Source organism: Vombatus ursinus, unplaced genomic scaffold (genome assembly GCF_900497805.2).
Source record: "Vombatus ursinus unplaced genomic scaffold, bare-nosed wombat genome assembly UNPS02014784.1, whole genome shotgun sequence".
In the NCBI taxonomy this organism is placed as follows: Eukaryota; Metazoa; Chordata; class Mammalia; order Diprotodontia; family Vombatidae; genus Vombatus; species Vombatus ursinus.
The window spans coordinates 11,434,157-11,456,550 of record NW_020954562.1 but is presented as its reverse complement, the minus strand read 5'-3'; the positions used below and the strand labels follow the sequence as shown (position 1 = coordinate 11,456,550).

At 33.4% G+C, this 22,394-nt stretch overlaps 1 protein-coding gene across 7 annotated transcripts in view; it reads left to right on the top strand.

The window, feature by feature from the left end:
- The window catches only part of LRBA (LPS responsive beige-like anchor protein), a 676,054-nt gene that overhangs the window by 179,165 nt on the left and 474,495 nt on the right, over window positions 1–22,394 (top strand). For all 7 annotated transcript variants that reach the window (XM_027866938.1, XM_027866942.1, XM_027866935.1 and 4 more), the window contains one exon: window positions 8,343–8,470. In XM_027866938.1, the coding sequence (XP_027722739.1) occupies window positions 8,343–8,470 (128 nt within the window). The remainder of the gene's footprint in view (window positions 1–8,342; window positions 8,471–22,394) is intronic.

Here is a 22,394-nt window from a genome sequence, read left to right as displayed (position 1 = left end):
TTGTATCCTGGCAACCATCTCTACCATCTAGTATAGATGTGGCATATATTTTTAAAAACATAAATTGATTTTTAAATATACAGATATGCATAAGTATTAAGTATTAAGTATACTTCAAGTCTGTAACTTTACTTGCCTTTTAGGGAATACTTTTATGTAACCCTTCATGAAAACATGGTTCAAAATGTGATAGTTAGGAAATTCTGTAACAACCTTAGTTACTCAACACCATGGACCTGACTTTATATCAGTCCTGGCTTTATGAATGAACCTGTTCTAATGTATTGAGATGATCTTTTATAGACGTTGGAAAGTGCTTTGAATGATTGTTTATTCTCTTTACCTTTTTAACATGTTTTAGAAAAAATGAATTTAATCATAGTTAACATGACCTTGGTGGAGTTTTCTGTTCCAAATGTTCAATATGAGTTCAATTATGAGGACACACATCAAATATATTGTTTCTAGCCATGTGTTTCTAAAGTTTAAAAGTAGATATTAATCACACTTCAGTGTGGTGGAAAGAGCACTGGATTTGGCAGATGCTATAATCCTATTAGGTAGTAGGTAGTGTAAGTATTACCATAATCATCATTAGAAGAGGAAACTGAGGTTCAGGATGGCCACAGTCAATAAGTTTCAGTGCTAGGAGTCCACCTCAGGTTTCCTGATGCTACATTTAACATTCTTAGGTCCCTAGTTCTCCCCGATGTCCAAACAGTATCTTCCTTTCCTAACTGTGCCACCTTTTAGGTATATATTGAATATTAACTAACAATTTTCTTCTCATAGCCACAATTTCTGCCTCATTTTCTTTTACAATACAGTTCCTAGTATTTCCCCCATATCTCTTCAGGCTCTATTTCATTTCTACTCCTGTCTGAGTTTTTGATCTTTTATTGTCCCTCAGTACTGTAGAGATTTTCTGAGAGATTTGGCAGCTTGCAACCTGAGTAATTGAGGCAAAAATAATAGAGACAAAAGACCAATGTAGTTTCAAGAAACCTTCCATTAAAGCTTTATTGTCATTGTGATATAAATGGTTCTAACCTCTGATCTTATTCTAGGGTTCTGTTCTACTTAGCTGCATAACTGTTTGATTTCCTGGGCTTTTTTCTCTCAGTGTAACATACATCCCAAAGCCTCTCCCTGAGTTGCTGTTTATGGACGCTGACCAGACATTATTTTGCCAAGTTAGCCAATATTTTATTATTGCAGTGGTCAGTATTTTATCATAGAAACCAATTTTTCTGTGGATGATTTGGATCAGCTGAACCAGTGTTCTATGTAAGGGAAATTTCTACGTTGAGTATCTCTCTTTCACGGCCTGTCTTTGTTGCTAAAATATGAATTGAATTTGTGGAGTACATGGCATTTGGTTATCTTAGTAGCTCCTATGTCTTTCATCTCTGAAACTTCTGCATTGGTACTGTCCTGACTGGTGATAGTCTCAACAAGCCCACTAATTTAGGCAGTCCCGGTCGTGCTTCACTTTGTTGCCTACTTACAGACCATCTTCTTCATAGCCTTTCTGGCAGCTCTGTTTGTTGTTTGAGTTTGGTCTAACAGGGGCCAAGTACAATCACCATAATTTTCTAGGCCAAAGTACAGCACTCACTCTGTTAAATGTGTTGTCTCCCTCCACTGCAGAGATTCTTAATCTGAGTCCAATGAACTTGTTTTTAATTACTTTGGTAAATTGGATTTCAATATAATCGATTGCCTTTGTAGGCTTATGCATTTTATTTTATAAATTTAAAAATATTGTTCTGGAAAGGGGTCCATAGATTTCACTAGACTGTCAAAGGGGTCCATAGCGGGGTCCATAGCATCCAAAAGTTAAGAATCCATGTTTTATTAGAATTTAAGCTCCTTGAAGGAGGAGATTGTCTTCGCATTTATATTTGTATTCCTAGTGCTTGGGCTATTATAAACATCTTTCCTTTTAAAAATAATTTTTATTTATTTCATTAAATATCTCCCAATTACATGTAAAATATTTTTAACATTCATTTTGAAAAATTTGGGTTCCAAATTCCCTCCTTCCCTTTGAGGAGTCAAGCAGTGTATCTATTAAATGTGTGAAGTCATACAAAGCATATTTACATATTAGCCATGCTGCAAAAGAAAACATACAAACACGCAAATAAGAAAAATCAAGAAAGTAAAAAAGTATGTTTCAATCTGTACTCAGAGTTCATCAGTTCTCTCACTGAATGTGAATAGCATTTTTCTTAATGGTTCCTTTGGAATTGTCTTGGATCATTGTATTGATCAGAGTGGCTAAGTCTTTTACAAGTGGTCATCCTTACAATATTGCTGTTACTGTGTACTTGTTCTGCTCACTTCATTTTGCATAGGTTAATATATGACTTCTTCGGTTTTTCTAAAACCATCTTGCTCATCATTTTTTATAGCACAATAGTGTTTCACCACAATCATATAAAACAACTTATTCAGCCATTCCCCAATTGATGGACATCCCCTCAATTGCCAAGTCTTTGCCACCACAAAATGAGCTGCTGTAAATATTTTTCTATAAATAACTGCTTTTCCCCTTTTCTTTGATCTCTTTGTGAAACAGACCTAGTAGTGATATTCCTGGTTCAGAAGGTATGCACAGTTTTATAACTCTTTGGGCATAGTTCCAAGTTGTTTCCAGAGTGATTGGACTAGTTCACAACTCTACCAACAGTGTATTAGTGTCCCAATTTTTCCACATCCCCTCGAACATTTATCATTTTCCTTATCTGTCATATTAGCCAGTCTGATAGGTGTGAGTTGGTATCTCAGTGTTGTTTTAATATGTTTCCTTAATGCGATTTATAGCATTTTTTTCATTTGACTCTTGATAGCTTTGATTTCTTCTTTTGAAAACTGCCTGTTCATATCCTTTGACCATTTATCAATTGTGGAATGGCTCATATTTTTATATTTGACTCAGTTCCCTATATATTTGAGACATGAGGCCTTTATCAGAGAAACTTGATGTAATCCCCTCTCAAAAAATTCCGTTTGCCTTTTAATTTTGGCTGCATTAGCTTTGTATATTATGTAAAACCTTTTTAATTTCCTGTAATCAAAATTATCCATTTTGCTTCCCTTAAACCTCTCTATCTCCTGTTTGGTCAGTCCTATTCATATAGTTCTTGAGTTTGTCTTGGCAGGCAGACTCCCAAGTATTGTATTTGTCTGCAGTTATTTTAAATGGAATTTCTCTTTCTATCTATTACTGCTGGGTTTGATTGTGCTATATAGAAATGCTGATAATTTTTGTGGGCTTATTTTGTGTCCTGCAGCTTTGCTAAAGTTGTTAATTGCTTCTAACAGTTTTTTAGTTGATTCACTAAGTATATCATTCTGTCACCTGCATATTTGTTTCCTCATTGCCTGTTTTTATTCTTTCAGTTTTTTTCTTATTGCTATAGGTAGCATTTCTACAATATTGAATAATAGTGGTGATAATTGACTTCTTTCTTCACTCCCTGATCTTATTGAGAAGGCTTTAAGTTTATCCTTGTCATAGATAATGCTTGCTCTTGGTTTTAGGTAGATATTACTTATTATTTTAAGACAGACTCCATTTATTCCTGTGCTCTCTAGTGTTTTTTAATAGGAATGGGTATTGTATTTCTTCAAAAGCCTTTTCTGCATCTATTAATATAATCATATGATTTTTGTTTTTTGTTTTTTGTTTTTTTTTGTTATTGATTTGATCAATTATGCTGATAGTTTTCCTAATACTGAACCAGCTTTGCATTCCTGGTGTAAATCCTACTAGTTCATAGTGTATGGTCTTTGTTAAATATTGCTGTAATCTCCTTGCTAGCATTTTATTTAATTTTTTTACCTTATTATTCATTGAGGAAATTAATCTACAGTTTTCTTTCTCTGTTTTTACATTCCCTGGTTTAAATATCATAATCATATTTGTGTCATAGAAGGAATTTGGAAGGATTCCTTTTTTAAATTATTTTTTCAAATAATTTATATAGTACTGGAGTACTTAAATATTTAGAAGAATTCACTTGTAAATTCATCTGGTCCTAGGCATTTTTTCTTAGGGTGCTCATTTATTGCTTGATCAGTTTCTTTTTCTAAGATAGAATTATTGAAGTATTCTGTTTTTCTGTTAATTTTGGCAATCTTTATTTTTTTAAGTATTCATCCTTTTCATTTAGTTATTCAGTTTTACTGGCATATAATTGGGCAAAATAACTCCTAATAATTACTTTAGTAATCTTCATTGTTGATGCACTCACCCTTTTCATTTGTGATACTTTATTTTTTTTCTTTTTTTCAAAATCAAACCAATCTGTTTTCATCAGATTTTTTTTTTTTTCCCTTGACTTTGGTTTTGTTTTTGTTTTGACTAGACAATGGCGTTAAGTGACTTGCTCAGGATCACATAACTAGTAAGTGTCAAGTGTCTGAGGCCGGCTTTGAGCTCAGGTCCTTCTGATTCTAGTGCTGGTGCTCTATCCACTATACCGCCTAGCTGCCCTCTTCATCAGTTTTTTTTTTTCCATTACATCAACTCCTAGTTTTGTTATTAGTTCAATGGCTATTTTTTTTAAGTTTTAGTTTTATTAATCTCACCTTTTATTTTTCAGTATTTTGGTTGAGGATTTTTAATTTGTTCTTTTCCTAGTTTTTTTAGTTGCATGCCCAATTCATTGATCTGCTCTTTCCCCCTTTTATTGATGTATGTCTTTAGAGATATAAGTTTTCCCCAAAGTACTGATTTGGCTGCGTCTCTCAAATTTTGATATATTATCTCATCATTATTCTCTTTAATGAAATTATTGATTGTTTCTATGACTTGTTCTTTGACCCACTCATTCTTTAGGATTAAAGTATTTACTTTCGAATTACTTGTTAGTCTATGCTTCCACAGCCCTTTATTGAATGTAATTTTTATTGCATAATGGTTTCAAAAGGATGCATTTAATATTTCTGTTTTTCTGCATTTGGTTGTGAGGTATTTTATGTCCTAATAAATGGTCATTTTTTGTGAAGGTTCCTTGTATCACTGAAGAAAAATGTATATTCCTTTCTATTTCTATTCATTTTTCTCCAATGGTCTGCCATATTAACTTTTCTAAGATTCTATTCATGTCCTTCCTTGACTTCTTATTTATTTTATGGTGAGATTTATCTAGCTCTGAGAGGGGATAGTTGAGGTCGGGCACGTCTATTACTGTCTATTTCTTCCTGTAATTTATTTAATTTTTCCTTTAAGAATTTGAATCCTATGCTATTCGATGCACGTATGTTTAGAATTGATACTTTTTCATTGTCTATGAGGTTCAAGTGTTGCCTGTCTTGCTCCCCTCTTCCTCATTTTCCCATCCACAGTAAATACTCTTCCTTGGGTGCCTCTTTTATGTGAGATAATTTTTTCCATTCTTTCTCTTTTCTCCCTTCTTCCAGGACATCCTTCTTTCTCACCCATCCATTTTTTTTTACATCATTTCAACATAATCGATTCATTTCCTCTCCCTCTTTCTTTGTAGAATCCTTCTAAGTACCAAAATAATGAAAAAGTTCTTAAGAATTAACATGTTTCATCTTCCTATATAGGAATGTAAACTGTTTAACCTTATTGAGTCCTTTTTGATTTCTTTTTCTCTTGAGTCTTGTGTTTGAAAGTAAAATTTTCTATTCATCTGTGGTCTTTTAATTAGGACTGATTGGAAGTCTATTTCATTAAATATCCTTTTTTTCCTTTGAAGGGTTATATTCAGTTTTGCTGGTTAGGTGATTCTTGGTTGTATTCCCAGCTCTTGGAATATCATATTCCAAGCCCTCTGCTCCTATAATGTGGTAGCTGTTAAATCTTGTGTGTTCTTAACTGTGGCTCCATGGTATTTGAATGATTTTTTTCAGGCTTCTTGAATTATTTTCTCTTTACCTGGGAACTCTGGAATTTGGCTCTCATATTCCTGGGAGGTTTCATTTTCGGATCTCTTTCAGGTATTGATTGGTGGATTTGTTCAATTTCTATTTTACCCTCTTGTTCTACAATATTGGGGTAGTTTTCTTTGATGATTTTTTGAAATATGTCTAGGCTCTTTGTTTTTTAATCATGATTCTTAGGTAATTCAGTAATTCTTAAATTACCTCTCAAATTATTTTTCTTTGATCTGTTTTCTAGGTCAGTTGTTTTTCCAATGAGATATTTCACATCTTTATTCCTATTTTTTTTTCATTTTTTTTTACTTTGTTATTGCTTGGATTTAGTAAATGCAAAAAATAACCATCTTGATTTTAGCAGTAGATGCTGATTTTGTGACAGATAATTTGACCAGCAGTGCTATATACTTAAAGAGATTAGCCCTTAATGAACCTAAGTGGACTTGAGAGTATAGAATGTATTTTAAGTTATTTTTCAAAACCAGTTTTCCTAAGTCAAATATACACAGCTTTGGAATTATTTGCTCATAGGTTTCCCATTATTATTGCCCTCTATTAGTTTAGATATTGAGAAATGATTGTATGTGAAAGTTGACAATTGACTATGAGAAATGGCTCCTTTGGTGGACAAATACTGACGAAACATATTTAAGTTTAATTTCTAATTGTTATTTAAAAATTATTTTTACACATTGGCCTATAGTTTATAAATTTCTTAAAGCAAAGATTTTTACCTTCAGAAGAAAAGTAATAAGAATGGCACATGTCTTTTAAAAATACATTTAGAAGAAACGAAAATGAATATTGGGGGATGAGTGCCTATTTACAATACTTTTGGGCTTGAGGGGCTCAGGTGGCTATTAGGTCTATTTTTTTAGTGTACTGTTAACATTGGCAGTCACCCTTATAATGATGTGACATGCGCTACTCCCAAGTATATTGAATAGCTAGCTACTCCTAGCACAAGGGAGTTTGATTTAATTGGCAGGAGTGCCTACTCTTATATATTAAGGATTGGAGTCAAACAGAATATATCTATATCTATATATATATCTATATATATGTGTGCGTATGTGTGTGTTTATATATATATGTTTATATATATATAATTTGTAGGTTTCCTTCTGAAAATTATAAAAGTACATTTTAAGTGTATTTGGAAGTAAAAGATTTACATTTTAGAAATTATTATTAGAATTAAATATCCAAGTAGTTTTATTTAAATACCAAATACTTTAAAGGTATTATGGGGATACTTTCATTTTACAGTTACTCTACTGTCAACAAAAGATGTGATTAAATAAATCGAATGTTGAAGACTTTAGGATTATGGTTAATACCAGGTAATTAAAAGTAAGCACTGCTGTGGGAGAGCATTATATATCAGCTGTTCTCTACCTCATTAGCTGTTTTTTTTTATGTTTATGGAGCCAACTTCAATTAAAAATGGCTTTAACAAGGTCTTTTAGATATTCGACATAACGTAATATAATGTAATTGAAATTAGTGCATTAATAAATACCTGTCTCTTAAAAACACATGAGATATATTTCCTTAATTTCAAAACATTTTGCATCCATCTTGATACTTCTGGTTTACTGTACTCTAAATAAAGCTAACCATCAAATTACAGTCTTTTGGAATTTAGAGCTCTGTCCGCATTAAATTCTTACAGTGTTGACTATGTGTTCATGTTTCACTGAAACTTTCTTTCTGAGACTTAGTACAAATTTTTCCTATATGAAATTTCAAAAAGTTTTGGTTTTGTTTGGAACTTTCTAAAAAATTTACTGTCATATTCAGGGAGAACTTTTTTTAAAAGAAAAACTTGAATGTTTTCTCTTACATTTCTAAAAGTTATCATTCTTTTTTGTCATTTTATGTAAAAAATCCACTAAGTAGTAGAAAGAATCCTGGATTTGTAGTCAGAGGGCTTAGATTCATATAGTTCTACTGTATCTTATTACCCAGGTCAGCCTGATAAAAACAGTTTCTCTGTGGGCCTCAATTTCTTCATCTCTTAAGATAAAGGCCCTCCTATCTTTCCATTTTGTAATAAAAGCCATAACCTAGATGCTAGAGTAAATACTGGTTGGAGAAATGTAAGTTTAAATATTGGAAGTGATACAGTAAATTACTACATTTTTCAATGGTTTATGATTCCAAATTTTGAAAGATTCAAGTGATTGCAAGCATTCATTATAAAAGAATATTAGAAAGAAAAGTCAGAAATAATAGGACTCAATGTTAAATAACATCGAAATAACACCAGTTAACTATCTAGAGGAAGCTAATTAGCATTATCACCGTATTTGTATTATGGAATAAAAGTGTTGGTTCTTAATAATATAGCTAGGGCTTTTTTGGGGGGGAAAGGGGGTTGTTGACATTTGTATTTTTTACTTACTTGTTCATCTTTATTACAGGAGTGTCATTGTTGCAACAAAAAAACCTACTATTTCACCTGCTACTACAAATGTGCCTACCAATGCTGTTAGTGTGGTTTCTTCAGTTGACTCTAATCAGGCCTCAGACTTGGAGGGAACATCTCCTGGTGAGTTAGTAGAAAAAAGAACTAATCAAAATGAGTATGAAGATTTTTGGTGATTAACATTTTAAGCAATACCATTTAATTTTCTTTGATAATTATAGTAGCTGCTTTTGTCTTCCTTTGTGTTAGTAGTTGGCTAATTTTTAAATTATTTTTTATTATTACTATATTTAATAAGTCAAACTAATAAAATATATAATAAAATATCCTTGTCTAAAACCATTTTGATTAGGTACTGTTGAGTGGTAGCTTTTAATCTCTACTTGATTTGGAGATAATTTCAGACTCAGTGGTTTGCTTGTTTTCTGTGTCATGTGCTCAGAGGTTTGACATGTTGATATAACTAGCTGTAAAGTATTCTTTGGACCAAGAAATATTTTTTTGAGCTTCTAGTTCCTTTATTTTCCTTATTGTGCTGGTTTTAATGAATAAGAATAGAGAAGAGAAATTCTTAGCAGCTTGCTGCTTGCACTTATTGCTTCTTATTCTGTCATTTCCTTACCTGTTTCTTCAACTTCTATTACCTATATAAATAGTAATGAATACCTTTTCTCCTTCTTTTAAAATTTTATTTATATATTTTTCTTTGATACAGCAGATATTTCAGAACAAATGTGATCTCTTTTATAAAGTATATATTCAAAAGTTCACTTAACTGATGAACAGAATTAAATGTGTTCCTAAACCTTGGCATATGGACCATTGTGTTTGGTCAGGATTTTTTGGACTCTCCGTGTTGACTTTATTTAAATGGTTGCCATCATTGTGTATGTTGTACTTTTGCTTCTGCTTTGTTCATTCTGCATTACTTTCTATGAGCCTTCCCATGTTTCTCTAAATTATTCATATTTGCCATTCAGTGTAGTAATATTGTATTATATTCATAATTTGTTCACCTATTCCATACTTTTTGGGTACAGTGGATTTGTAATCAAGAAATCCTGAGTTCAAATGTAGCTTCAGACACTACATCTGTGAGATCCTGGGCAGATCACTTATTCTCTCTATTTTCATTAGTTTCTTAATCTGTAAAATGGGGATAATAATAGCATCTACCTTATAGGGTTGTTGTGCAGATCAAATGAGATGATATTTGCAAAGCACTTTGCAAACTTTAAAGTACTATTATCATTATTATTTCCATATTTTTATTATTAGAAATTATTCTTTGAATGTTTTTGTACATATTTAAGGTTTCTTGCTGTTAGTAACTTCCTTGGACTGTAGTCCTGGCCTTGGAATCTCTGGACTAAAGGGCATAAACATCTTAGTAGTTTTTCTTGAAAACTTTAAAGTTTCTTTCCAGACATGTTGATATAATTCATAGTTACGCATGTAGTGAATTGGCATGCCTTTGCTCCTATAGTCCCTCTAACAATTAATTTTTATGTCTTTTAGCAGCTCCACTAGCTCAATGAGTATGAAGTGATAACTTAGGGTTGTTTTGATTTTATTCACGTTATTTGTGGTTTTGGCTGTTGATAATTTATATTTGTAAAAAAATCAAATGAAATTGATAGTTATATATTTTTTACAGTTTTGTTTAGTGGAAGAATTGATAATAATATACTGGATATCAAAAATCACATGAAAGAGTCCATCTGGATTGTATAAAATTAAAAAAAAAACCTTTTGTATAAATGAAAACAGTGTAGCCAGAATCAGAAGTGTATTTAGAAATTAATTGGTTCATTCCTTCATCTTCAAAACCAGAATTGATACCTGGCGATCATATATTTTACCAGGAAGCTGTCTAGGAATGAATGAATAAGCTGCCCCCCTGTCATTGGTCAAGAGGCAAATGCTGCTAATGTCTATAAAACTGTCGTTTTGTCTTCATTTTAATTTAGTAATAGTATATGCCCCACTGACTTCCTAGAGCAAATGTTATAACTTCACTGGTTTGCTGTACACTCAGTAAAATATTTTCCTCTTATTCTAAATTTACTACCCTTTAATTTCATTTTATGGGACAGAGTAAATAGGATCTTCTGATTGCTTTTAACTGTACTCTTCATAATTTAAGCTGTTCTGTCTTCTGAAAAGTAAAGCCAAGTTACTACAAGGGACTTTGATCGCTGAGGAATATGGGCTATGTTCTTGATATAAACCTATATTACTGAATTTTTCCTAACAACATATTTTATATCTTAAATCTCTTCAATCCCAAATAAATGCAGTATAAAATGAAATAGTAAGAATCATAGATTTAAGTTAGAAGAAAGGATTCTTCATTTCTGAGAATTTTAATTCCATAAATTTGAGTATCTCCTTTGTGAAAAAGGTGCTGCTTTCAAACATCATTAAGATATAGTACTTCAGCCTAGGGAGCTGACAGTCAGTTTGTGATTGGGGAATGTAAAGCTTATTTACAGATAAATACATAGTAAGAACAGCATTAAATTGTATAGGTAAATTAGCTTCTCAGAGCTTCAGTTTTCTCATCTACAAAACTTATGAAGACTTGATCTTTTGGTTATCTTTTATTTTCACATTCTGGCATCCTAAAATTCCTACAAAATATTATCCAAGTTCAAAAGAGAATATTGAAAGGAAGCAACATTCACACCTCTGATTAGAAATAGAAGTCAATAACCAAACCATCATTAGAAGAGAAAACATTAGACAAAATAGACTGTTTTAATTATAACATATAAGAGCCTTTTTCACAAGGAAAACCTGTTCATTTATTATAAGAAAAGACAGTTTTATATGAGGGAAACCTCTTTATATTAGATAAAAATCTAATATCCAAAATATGTAGGTAATTTATACAAATATAGAAATGTAAGAGCTATTCCTCAAAAGCTGAGTTTTCAAAGAATATGGACAGTTTTAAGATACAACAACAGAATCTTTCAACAATCATATGAAAAAATGTTACAAATTAATAGTAATAAGGAAGTTATCATTGAAAAAAATACTTGGGCTTCATCTCGTGCAAATATATTGGAAGAGGTGATAAAAGGTGGAAGTAGTCAATGTTGAAGGAAAGTAGTTATACTAGAAATTGTTTGTGGAACCTAGAATTTATTTGATAATTCTTGTAAAATGCTTTAAAATGAATATCTTTTGTTTTTACATTTCCTAGTATATAATGTTAGCTTTTGGTCATAAATATATAAAATTCTTTTCCTATATTCATTGTAGTATTTTGAGTATAAATTAGTATTGCATCTTGTAAAATATTTTATCTGCATCTATTGATACAATAAGGTTTGGGATTATTTAGGTTTCTTTAATGATTATGTTAATTTTCCTAATGTCAAAATGTCCCTCCATTTCTAGTATAATTATAGTACATTCCAGTAATAAACAGTATTTTGTATACATTGCCATAGTTATTTTCATTATTTCACTGAACACTTTAAAATGAATGTTTATTGATTATAATTATCTCTAATTATTTTTCTTTCTTTTATTTTTTTCTGGTTTAAATATAAGGACTCTGTTGGCTTATAGAAACTAGCAGAGTACTCAGTTTTTGAGAACTATTTGTATTCTATAGATGTTAGTTATTTCTTAAAAGAATTATAGAATTTCTCTCAAAATTTATCTAGACCAGGTTAGGTTCTTTGTGAGATGGGAATAGTTTCTTGATAGCAGGAATTTTTAATCTGGCACTGTGAACTTGTTTTTAAAATATTTACATACTGAATTTCAATATAATTTTTGTAATCCTATCTAGTTTATTTTATATATTTAAAAACGTTATTCTGACTGGGAAGTTCTTCAACTTCATCAGACTTCAAAGGAGTCCATTGCATAAAAATGGTTTAGGAACCTCACTCCTTTATATCTAGTTCAGTTTCCTTTGCTGACATTGATTCATTTAGGGTCTCTTTTTTGGTTTTCTATTGATTTAGATATTTTATATTTTTGCAGATAATCTTTTAAAAATTCTCAGTTTTGCTGGCATGTAAATACCTATAGCAAATTCTGATAATTCTTTTTATTTCCTTTTTATTTATTTATTGAGACATCTATATAGTGTAGTGGATAGTGGGTGGTATCAAATTTTATTCCGTGGTGATTGAATTTTCCTTCTTTACCTTCATTTTTCCTGTGTCCTTAAGTTTGTTTCCCCTTTTGTTCTTTTTTCTTTAGTCACTTGAAAATCTCTCTTGGTTTTTCAAAGCCTTATAGATGACTTTTTTTTTCTGTCAAAAATACTGCTTCCAAAATCTCAACATAGATAATCAAATTCATTTTTTTTTGATACCTTGATTCTTCCACTCACACATATGAAGAGAGATATCCTAGTATATAGAAAACTGACCTCGAAGACAGGAAATCTTGGGTATAAGTTTTATCTCTTAATATGTGCTGGCTTTGTGACCCTGGGCATGTCATTTAACTTCTTCAGTATTCCAGGATTTTATAGCAGACTACAACTAGCAGAGAAAGTGCCAAACTTCATTTGTAGAGGAAGTTCCTTACCAAGATCCTACACCAGTGAAATTAGAGGTTCAACACGTGCGTGCATGTGTGTGTGTGTATGTTTGTGTTTGTAATGCCATATATTAACACACTGTCAACTTTTATACCTTTCGTCAATATTGATGAACCATTATTCTTAATTACATTCTTTTGTAGTTTTGGTAAATGACACCAATATTAAAAAAGTTATCAATAAAACTTTAAAAATGGAGGTGGAAATATAGAACATCAGGTTGGGGGCATTGCTATCAAAAGTAATTAATCTTGAGGCACGAAGTCAAGATGGCAGATTAGTACAATGTATTATGCAATGTAATTAGTACAATGATAATGAGCTGTAACGCCCACCTCACCCCCTTCTCCCCTAATAGATTTAGAAAATGAATCAGACCAAATCTTTATGGGGAAATCTAAGAAAAATCATGCTGAGTCATTTTTTTCCTGCAGCCTGGGTGGGCATAGGAAGACAGATCTTTGGATACTGAGGATGGGTCTTGGCCAGAAGTGCACTGCATGGAGGGCTCCAGTATAAGAAGCTGTGCAAACGGGCAAGAGGATATCTAAGATTCATAGTGGGAGACTAGAACCTTGTTCAGGGTGTGGAATCAGGTGCCAGCTGGCAGCTTTGTCATTTATTTCCTAGCTCTAGTCATAGATGCATGGCAGACTAAGGTGGAAACCTGCACATAGGGTGAGATTCTTGATTAAAGAGAGCTTATAGGCCTTAAGCTGTGTACATAGAGTAGAACAAATTCAGAAGCCAGAAGCAGGACCTTGGGAAAAGAATGGAGTCCAGCTTCTAGCCCCAGTTGAAACCTGCAGAGGAAAAACCAGGGCAGGAGTCTCAGACCCGAGGGGAGCCTATGGGTCTGTCACTGTGAGCCAGTAGGCCCTCCCAGCTGGCTAATAGGGACCTAGTCCTATAGCAGTCTGCTATTTATTGTTGAGTCTCAAATTCAGGTCAGGAACTTGCAGAGTTCACTTTGGGGGGATAGCAATTAGACTTTTTTTTGTTCTTTTTAAAAAAATATTTTAAACTTAAGTACAAAGTAAGAAAGGAAAAAAAAATTGCCATGTACACAGCAGAACATGAGAGGATTCAATAGAAAGCAATAAATTTCAATCTCAGGAAAACCTATATGATAAATACTATACATTGTTTTCAAATCTGTCCAGCTTTTCTTTGCTTCCTTGTTGGTTTTCTTTTGTTCTCTGCTCTGCACTTTTTACTTTATCCCCCTCACCCTTCCCCCTAAGAAGGCTACAGTAAGCACGGATACACACACACACACACACACACACACACACACACACACACTCACTCACACACACTCTATACATATACATAAATATCTAAAAACAATCAACATATATACTCATTCACATCTATATAAGACCGTACTATGCTTATTTCTACTTGTCATCTGTTTCTCTGAAAATGGATAGCATCATCTTTCAAAAGTCCAAGTCCTTCCATGTTTTTCTAAATCAACCAGTTTATAATTTCCTATACCACAGCAATATTCCAACCCAATCCCATTCTATCTGAGGGATTGTCTATGAAAGTTTTTTCTCCCAATTTTCTGCATTCCTTCTATTCTTGGCTGCATAGGTTTTATTTATACAAGAGAATTTTAATTTAAAATAATCAAAATTATCCTTTTTATACTTCAACAATGCTCTCACCATATAATATGGTTTAAGGTTTGATAGTATTGGATCTACTTCCTTTATCTTTTTTCCCCTGGTTTCTTTGAAGTTCCTGACCTTTTGTTCTTCTAAATGAAGAAGAATTATTTTTTATAACTCAGTAAAATAATTTTTTAGTAATTTAATTGGGATGGCATTACATAAATAGATTAGTTAGGTAAAATTGTCATTTTTAAACTATATTGGCTTTACTTATCCATGAACGATAAATATTACTTAGATTATTTAAATCTAACTTCATTTGTATAAAAAGTGTTCTATGTTTATATTTGTTTAGTTCCTGTGTCTGTTTTGGCAGTTATACTCTCAGATTTTTTATATTGTCTAGTTATTTTAAATGGTCTAAAACAATATTAAATAATATGACTGACACATACTATAGTTTCCCTATTTTTCTCTTTTGATTTAATCTATTTTAGCTTTAACTTTTTTCTGAAATTGTGATTATTACCCCTGCTTTTTTATATAATAAATTCTACTCCTGACCTTTATTTTATGTTTGTGTGTATTTCTCATTTTATAGCATTTCCCGAAAGAAACAAATTGTTGAATTTAAGTTTTTAATCTGCTGTCAGTTTCCATTTTATGGGTAAATTCATCCCATTCAAGCTATAATTACTTGTGTATTTTTCTCCTTCCTGGTTTTCACTATCCTCACCCTATTCCTTTCCCTCCTCACTCCTCTGCCCTACTTCTATAGCTACCTTGCCTTTCTATTCCTTAACTTACCTAACTCTCCAAGAATCCCTTCCTTATCCTCTCCCCCCCCACTCTGTACCCTTGCCCTCTTATTTCTTTCTGAGTATAGAATACTTTTATACCATTCTAGATATATTCCAATGACAGTAAGGTTTCATCACTACTTGCCCTCCACCCCTGCTAGCTTCTGTATCCGTTTTTCCTTATTTGCCTCATTTGTATGAGATAATTGTTCCTTTTTATCTCTCCCTACACAGTTTAATTTTTTTTTTTAGAATCACCACGTCATACTGAGCTGAGCCCAAGCCTTTCTTTCAAACTCCCCAAATAAAAATGACAGTCATACTACAACGGATAATATTTTCACATATAAGAAATAAACTATGTAATCTTATTGAGTCCTTTATAATTGGTCCTTTATGTTTGCTTTATATTCCTCCTGGGTGTTATGTGTTGAATTTTCCCTTAAGTTCTGCTGTTTTTGTCACAAATACCTGAAAGTCTTCAAGTTCGTTAAATATCTATTTTTTCTTTCATTTGGAATTATACTTAACTTTACTGGGTAACTTGCCATTGGTAGTAACCCCAGCTATTTTGCTCTACGAAATATAGTATTCTAAGACCTATGGTCCTTCAATGTAGTAGCTGCTAGGTCTTGTGTAATCCTTGTTGTAGCTCCACAATATTTAAATTGTTTTTTTCTTGTTGTTTCCAACCTGGGAACTTTGAAACTTGGCTATAGTAGTTCTGTGAGTTTTCTTCCTGGGATCTCTTTCAAGTGGTAATCAGTGGATTTTTTTCTCTTTCTGCTTTGCCTTCTTATTCTAGAAATTCAAAGCAATTTCCTTGATTATTTCTTGTAATATTATATCAAGATTCTTTTTTTATCATAATTTTCAGGCAGTCTGATTATTCTTATGTTATTTCTCCTTGATCTGCATTCCAGATCTGTTCTTTTTCTGATGTTTCATATTCTCTTCTATTTTTTTCCTTCTTTTGATTTTGTTTTATTATTTCTTTATGTCTTAGAATGTCATTAACTTCTCTTTTCCTAATTCTAGTTTTCAAGGAATTATTTTCTTCAGTTTTTGGTTCTCTATTTCAAGTTGGTTGACTTTTTGTAGTTTTCTTGATTTTCTTGGATTGCACTTATTTTTTTTTTAATCTCATTTTTCCTTGAGCTCTCTAATTTGATTTTTAAAATTCTTTCTAAGTTCTTCTAAGAAATCTTTTTGTGCTTGGGACCATTTGATATTTCCTCTTGGAAAAGGAGTGGCTTTTTTTTTTTTTTAAAGCTCCATTATCTTCTTCAGAATATGAACCCAGATCTTCTCTATCCTCATAGAAGCTGTCTATGCTTGGGTTCTTTGTCCTTTGCTTGATCACATTCATTGATTTAGCCATTTATTCATTTTTATTTTTTGTAGCATTAGTGCGATCAAATTGTAGTCCTGATGTATGAGGAGTAATGCTCCAAGCCTCAGGTCCTTCTTACTGTTATTTTCTGAGGTCTGTCCCCGGGTTCAACCTTGGGCTGTCATCTCCACTCCTAAGTCATGGCTAGAGGCCTGGGGTTGGGGTCACTCAAATGATCTTACGCCTTGAGGTCCCTGAGGTGGCTGCAAACTAGAGCTGTCCTCTCTTCCCTGGAACTGAGACCAGGGATTCTGCTCTCCTGCAAGGGCCCACAGCCAGCAGGGTCCCCATTCCTCTGCTACTACACTCACCAATTGTGTGTGCTAGCTTCTTCTCCCTGCAGCCACAGTCTGGGACATGTCTAGTTAGCACAGCTGTACTTGGTGTCCCTGTAGTGGAAGGTCCTTGAATCTTCTCTTCCTCAGCTATCAGATCCCCTCACTGTTGTATTTGTGGTAAAAGTTTCTAAGACAGAGGTTGCCTCCTAACCTCAGCTGCCCCCAGGGCTTTGTTGTTTGTTGATTCTGCTGTTGGTCTTAAAGTGTTTGCATTTCACTAGGCTGAACCTTTGCCCCTCAGGTCTTTCCTGGGGTCTTCTCAAATTGTCTTAGGAGGACAACTGCTTTATCCTGACTTTTGTTTATTTCCACTGCTCTACGTTCCCTCTGAGGCTATGTTTTGTCTTTTTCTGTGGAAGAAATTTAGAGAGCCAAAAGTTTTTGGACCTACTCAGCCATCTTCCTAGAATCCTCTGGTAGCAATTATAGGCTTTGCCCTGCATCAGACTACTCAGAAAGCACTTAGAACTTGAAGATCCCCAGTCTGAACTATACCTGGGAGCCTGTAATAAAACAATACTTAGAAAGCAGCAACATCCCCAGAACTTCTCTCCAAAAATGCACACAATCAAGTCTAATATTAGTCTCAAGTCAGGAAGTGTGTTGGATGAATGTGTAAACAAAAAAAGAATCTCACCATAAGAAAGTATTATGGTGACAGGCATACTCAAGACACAAACCTATAAGAAGAGAATGACTCCAAAACATTTACAAAGCTTCAAAAAAAAAAAAAAATCGAGCTCAGGCAAAAAATTAAGTAGAATTCCTGGAAGAGTTAGGATGTTATGAATTTTTTTAAAAAAAGTTTTTATAGATGAAATTGGAATGCTAGAGGAAAAAAATGGAAAAAAAAGAATTAGAGTTATGGAAGAAAGAACTGGAATGGGAATTAGTCTGGGAATTAATAACTTAGCACAAGCATGTCCAAGTAGTACATGCCTTGAAAACAGTGGACCAAATAGAATCCAGTGACTCCATGATGCAGCAAGAAATAATAAAACAAAGTCAAAACACTGAAAAAATAAAAGAAAATGTAAGATATCTTGCAGCACAAACACTTGACCTAGAAAATAGATCAAGGCAAAAATATTTAAGAAACATTGGACTACCTGAAAGCCACGAACCCCCTCCACCTCCCAAAGGAAAAAGAAAAGAAAAGAGGAGCCTGGATTTCATAGTTAAAGAAATTTTAAAAGAAAACTGCCCAGACCTTTTAGAACCAGAAGGTAAAATGGAAATAGAAAGAGTTTACTTGTCTCCTCTGGGTAAAGAAATTCCAAAATGAAAACTCCCAGGAACAGTATAGCCAAATCCAGGTCAAAGAAATAATTCTGCAGGTATTCAGAAAGAAAGAATTCAGATAACAAGGAACCACAGTCAGGATCATATATGATTTAGCAGCCACCACTAAAAAGGAATAGAGAGCTTGAAATATGATATTTAAGAAGGCAAAGAATTACAGCCAAGAATAACTTATCCAGCAAAATTGAGGACAATCCTACTTTATAATCCTTCTGAACTTTTCACAAATGGACTTCCAGGCATTTCTGATGAAAAGACCAGAGCTGTGTAGAAGAGGAAACACAGGAGTCAAGCAAAACATTAAAAAGTAAATGTGAATCATAAAGGACAAACACAAGGATAACATATTTAGATTCTAATAGGAGGAGATAATACAACCCCATCATCATTAGCGGTGATAGAGTCTAATTAGATGGAAGGCCTGGTTCGGTGGTTATGTTATGTTTTGCTCTTAAAAAATAAATAAGAAGAGAGGGGAAGAGGATTCCTCTAGGTTGGAGAAGGAAAAGAAGGTTAAGGAAAACTATTATATATAATCAGGGTATGGAAATAGATGTATGAGAATGAGAAGTATGAGGAGAGATGAGGAGAGGCTGATACTTGAAACTTATTCTCAAATGAACTGGTCAAAGGGAGAACAAGAATAGATTAAGGTGGGAATTAGTCCTAAACTAAGTAAATTTTAAGGATGTTTAAAAACATATGGCTCCTTTTGAGGTGGCAAAGAATGGGAATCTGAGGTACTGAGGAGTTGAACAAATTGTGATATAGTAATATGATGAGATACTATTATGTTTTAAGAAACTATGAAAGTGATGGTTTTAGATTCCTTAGAAGATTTGTATGAACTGATTCAGAGTGTAGTGAGCATAACTAGGAGAACAGTTTTTGTCCAGAGTCACACAGCAAGTAATGTTAGAAATCTGATTTGAACTCAAGTATTCTAGACTTCAGGTCCAACACTTTAACTACTTTACCACCTCACTACATTCTAAGACTGCTGACTTGTGAGACCAAATAAGTAATTTCTTCACTCATGTAATTTATTGTATCAATCAGGATAAGTATGTGACAGCAATTTTGCATATTAAAACTTTTAACTTAAATAAAATATAATTAGCATATATTCTATGTCTTTGTACAACTTAATTATTCACTTAAATAAAATGTAATAACTGTAGCGAAAGTGAGTATATCTTGTTAAAAAAAAACTCTAGTAATTAATATTTTGCCTCATTTTGTAGGATACATGGAGTCTTTTATTCATCTTTTGTTGACACCATGTCATATTCTCACAGTAACTATTCTAATCCTTCTCCCCTTTTTTCAGGTATCAAACTTTAACCCTCCTGTATTTTTTTTTTTACTTGATAACTCTTTCATTTTAATGAGAAGCTTGATTCTGTCTGACCTGAGCTTCTCTTCCTCCTTTATCAATAACTTAAAACTTCTGTTTTCTTCCATACTTTGTTATTTCCCTGTTTTCTCTTCCCCCACTGTTGAATTGGCTTTTCTTATTGCCAAAGCTAACTCCTCTTCTAGCTTGTGCACTTGTTCCCATTCCTTTCTGTTTCCTCTACAACCTTGTTTAGTCATTCCTCTATTGTCATTCTTGTTCTTCACTTCTTTACTTGATCTTTCCTCTTGTCTGGATCTTCTTTCATCTAAAAAAACTCTCCCATAATTATAGTGCTGTGAAAGACCCAAGAGGCCATCTAGTTAAAACCTCACCCAGAATCTTTTACAACATACTTTATATGAGGCATGCATTCTTTTCTTGAAGATTTTCATAAATGGGTATAACCCACTAACTTTCAAAGTGTACCATTCCCCTTTTGAATAGTTCTAATTATTAGGAAGTTTTTCCTTGAATTAAATCTAAATCTGTACATTTGCAGTTTCCGTTAACTTTTCTTAGTTCTGCTTTCCAGGACTGGAAGAATAACTCTTATCCCACTTTTAGATGGCAATACTTTTCTGTGAGGGTGTTGTCTATATCTTCTTAGTTAGCAAATACCAGTCAATGTGCTAAGGGCTGGGGGTGCAAGTAAATAAAAACAAAGATTGCCCTTGCCTTCAAGGAGCTTACAGTCTAGTGGACAAAGATAATGCACAAAAGGAAGATGACAGGTAAGGGGTTGGGAGTATAGTAGAGAAGGTATTTGAGATGCAGGGCATAATGGAGCATTCCAAAAAAGTAAAAAAAAAATCAGTATAGCTGGTGAAAGCTGGAGAGAAGAACTGTACTGAGGCCCCTCTTTAAGTACAGGCCCTGGGGTTCATAATATTGCCTTCCAGTCAGAGGGCATAATCAGAGGGACAGAGGCTACTGATGAAATATGAGTACCAGGCAGAGTCCATCTTGCAGCGTAATGAGATTTCCAAATGATGAGTTCTTCCTCTGAGTAAAACACATATGATAATAAACTGTAATGTGCTGTATAAATGTTAGATACTATTGTTGTTGTTATAATTGTTACTATCATTCTTATTGAGTTAGATCTTATTAGTCCTGTGTTGTAAATTACCTGCTGGCCATATTTACCTCTATTGTGATGTATTCAGCCTGTCCGAAATGGAATTCATCATCATTTTCCATTAATGTGCCTTTCCTTCAAACTTCGCTATTTCTGTTGGGGACACAATTATTTCTCCATTCACCAAGTCACAATCTTGAAGTTAGTCCTGACTTGTTTGGCTCTCTCATTCCCCCCACCCCCACCCCAATCCACTTAGTTGCCATTATCTCCTTGAGTCTGTCACTTTGTTTCTGAACTTTATCCCCCATCATTCAAAAGGTCTTCATTTCCTCTGCCCTGAACTATTGTAACACCTTCCCAATTGATCTCTCTTTTTTATTCCCTTCCCTTTTTAACCCATCTTTTAGATACCTGTCAAAATAGTATTGCTAAGGTAAAGGTTTGACCATGTTACTCTTCAGTCCATAACATAGTGCCTCACACAAAGTGATTACTAAATATTTGTTGAATTAAATTGGCCTTTTTTTCTCTTCCCCATCAAAATTCTAGATAAATTTATCTGCATTCTTTTTCTTTCTTTAATACCCTCTTATTCTGGATATTTCTTGAAATTTACTTTCTCTCTTTCAAAAAAATTAATTTATTTTTAGTTTTCCACATTCACTTCCACAAGATTTTGAATTCCAAATTTTCTCTCCATCTTTCCCCTCCCCTCACCCCAAAACACCATGCATTATGAATACTCCTTCCCCCAATCTGCCCTCCCTTCATCATCCCCCCACCTTCTCTTATCCCCTTCCCCTTCTATTTTCCTATAGGGCAGGATAGATTTCTGTACCCCATTGTCTGTATATCTTACTTCCCGATTGCATGTAAAAACAATTTTTAACATTTGTTTTTAAATCTTTGAGTTCCAAATTCTCTCCCTTCCTCCCTCCCAATCTACCCTCATTAAGAAGGCAAGCATGTAGATACAGATAGATATATATGTTATACATGTGTAGTTATGCAAAATACTTGCATAATTGTTGTGTTGTGAAAGACTATAATTCCCTCCATCCTATGCCCCCCCATTTATTCTGTTCTCTCCTTTGGCCCTGACCTTCCTCAAAAGCGTTTGCTTCTGATTACCCCTTCCCCCAATCCACCCTCCTTTCTCTCACACCGCCCCCCATTTCCTGTAGGGTAAGATAGATTTCCATACTCAATTGGGTGTGTATATTTCCTCCTTAAGCCAAATCTGATGAGAGTAAGATTCACTCATTCCCTCTCATCTCCCCCCTCTTCCCCTCCACTGTAAAAGCTTTTTCTTGCCTCTTTTATGTGAATTAATTTACCTCATTCTACCTCTCTCCTTCTCCTTCTCCCAGTATAATTCTCTCTTACTTCTTCTTCTTATTTTTTTTATATATCATCCCTTTATATTCAACTCATCTGGTGTCCTCTGTCTGTCTATATCTACATCTACATCTACATCTATATCTATCTATCTATCTATCTATCTATCTATCTATCTATCTATCTATCTATCTATCTATCTAT